The sequence below is a fragment of the Alligator sinensis genome, unplaced genomic scaffold (genome assembly GCF_000455745.1).
Source record: "Alligator sinensis unplaced genomic scaffold, ASM45574v1 scaffold1027_1, whole genome shotgun sequence".
NCBI lineage: Eukaryota > Metazoa > Chordata > Crocodylia > Alligatoridae > Alligator > Alligator sinensis.
Window position 1 is genome coordinate 9,184 of NW_005843209.1, and position 1,863 is coordinate 11,046.

General features: G+C 57.0%; 1 protein-coding gene across 1 annotated transcript in view; it reads left to right on the forward strand.

Annotated features, from left to right (window-relative positions):
* The first annotated feature begins 202 nt into the window (after positions 1-202).
* Positions 203-1,863, forward strand: part of RIPPLY1 (ripply transcriptional repressor 1) — a 42,411-nt gene continuing 40,750 nt past the window's right edge. The window contains exon 1 of the mRNA XM_025194448.1: positions 203-312. Coding sequence (XP_025050233.1) covers positions 203-312 — 110 coding nt within the window. The remainder of the gene's footprint in view (positions 313-1,863) is intronic.

The following is a 1,863-nucleotide window of genomic DNA, read 5'->3' on the forward strand; positions in this document are numbered from 1 at the left end:
ATGTGTAATTTATGTCCCTAGCCTCTGCAGCTGTTTGGCCATGGCTGGAGAGCGCTTTCAAGGGCCTGATTAGCAGGGATCCGGGTTTTCCGTTTCCCATGGAAAAACAGGAAACCATGGATTTTACCTTTTACTAGAGGCAAATGCAGATTTCTTGTTTTACCAGAGAAACCCGCAAACTTGGCAATGAGTTCCCTGCAGGATGGCAGAGTTCCAACTTGCAGGGAGCGGGAGGAGGGCAGTGAGACAGGGGACGCCACGTGCATGGATATGTACGTGGCCCCCAGACAGCCTGCAGAGCAGCTACAGCATGTAAGCGGAGGGGAGAGGGGGATTGAGGCCTCTGGAGGGAGGGAAGGAGGGAGATGAGCAGGGCTGGGGCTGCTGTGCAGCTGGGTGGTGTTTGGGGCCCGGGGCTTGTCTGGAGGAGGGGGAGAGGGCTGGTTCCCTGCCACAGCGCACACTCCTGGGAGGCAGGGGGGACCTGTGCCCCCCAGATTTGTGCGTAGGGTGCAGACTTGGGCTCCCATCCTGCTTCCTTATTCCAGGGCCTCTGCAGCCCAGCGGGTATGACCTGGCACAGCAGGGAGTGGCGGGGCTGCGTGGGGATCTGACAATGCGCCCCCTGTGCAAGCCGCTGCTTTGAGGGGTGCAGCCCCATGCTGCTGCCCTCACTGCAGCCCTGATGCAGGAGGCATGTCACCAGGGCAGTGCAGAGCTCGCAGCGGCAAGATCTCCATGCGGCCCCACTGTTCCGTGCCACAGCAGGTTATGCCTGTTGGCCTGCAGAGGCCCTGCGGGAGGGAAGCAGGGTGGGAGCCTGAGTCTGCAGCCTGCGCCTGCCCCACATACAGATCTGGGGGGCACAAGTCCCCCTGCCTCCTGGGAGTGTGTGCGGTGGTGGGGAGCTGCCCTGCCTGAGCCCACAGCAGGGGGGAGCAGGAGCAGGAGGCTGTGGACCCAGGTCCGTAGCTCTGGCAGATGGGGGCCCATTCCAGCAGGGCTGGGGAAGCAGGGGCTGTGGGTGGGGGGTGAGGGGCATCAGCAAGGCTGTGGGAGCTGTGGAGGGGGAGTGAGAGGCACCAGCAGGGCTGGGGGAGGGGTTGTGGGGGGCCTTTAATTTTAATCTCACATTTTGGGGGTTTTATTAGAAAATTTGTGAACGTTTTTTTAGTGGAAAATTTGCAATTTTTTTATCAGGGAAAACCTAATAGATCTGGCTTCAACAATCAAGGACAATAAAAAGTCCTTCTTCAGGTATATAGCGGGCAAAAGGAAAACTCAGTGCAACATAGGGCCCCTGCAGGACAGATCAGGACAGTTGGTTGACGCAGGGGAAAAAAGCAGAGCTCTTCAATGAGTTCTCCGCTTCAGTATTTCTATGTACTGACCAAGCCAATTCCCCCACCTCGATAACTGATGGATGTCCACATGGCACCGGTCTGCCTATGGTTAGTTCTGAAATAGTTAAGGCGCTCCTGGAGGAGCTGGATGGGTACAAGTCAGCAGGCCCGGATGACCTCCATCCACGGCTGCTTAAAGAATTGGCCAGTGTCATAGCTGAGCCGCTGGCACAGCTGTTTGAGCGCTCGTGGTGCTCCGGTCAGGTCCCTGAGGACTGGAGAAGGGCCGATGTGGTGCCCATATTCAAGAAAGGGAGAAGGGATGAGCCGGGTAACTTTAGACCAGTCAGTCTTACCTCTATTCCTGGGCAAATGCAAGAGAAAATAATCAAAGAACACATTTGTGCAGGCCCAGCAGGGGAAACGATGCTGAGGGGAAACCAGCACGGGTTTGTCACAGGTAGATCCTGCCTGACAAACCTTGTAGCCTTCTATGACCAGGTCACACACTGCCTGGATG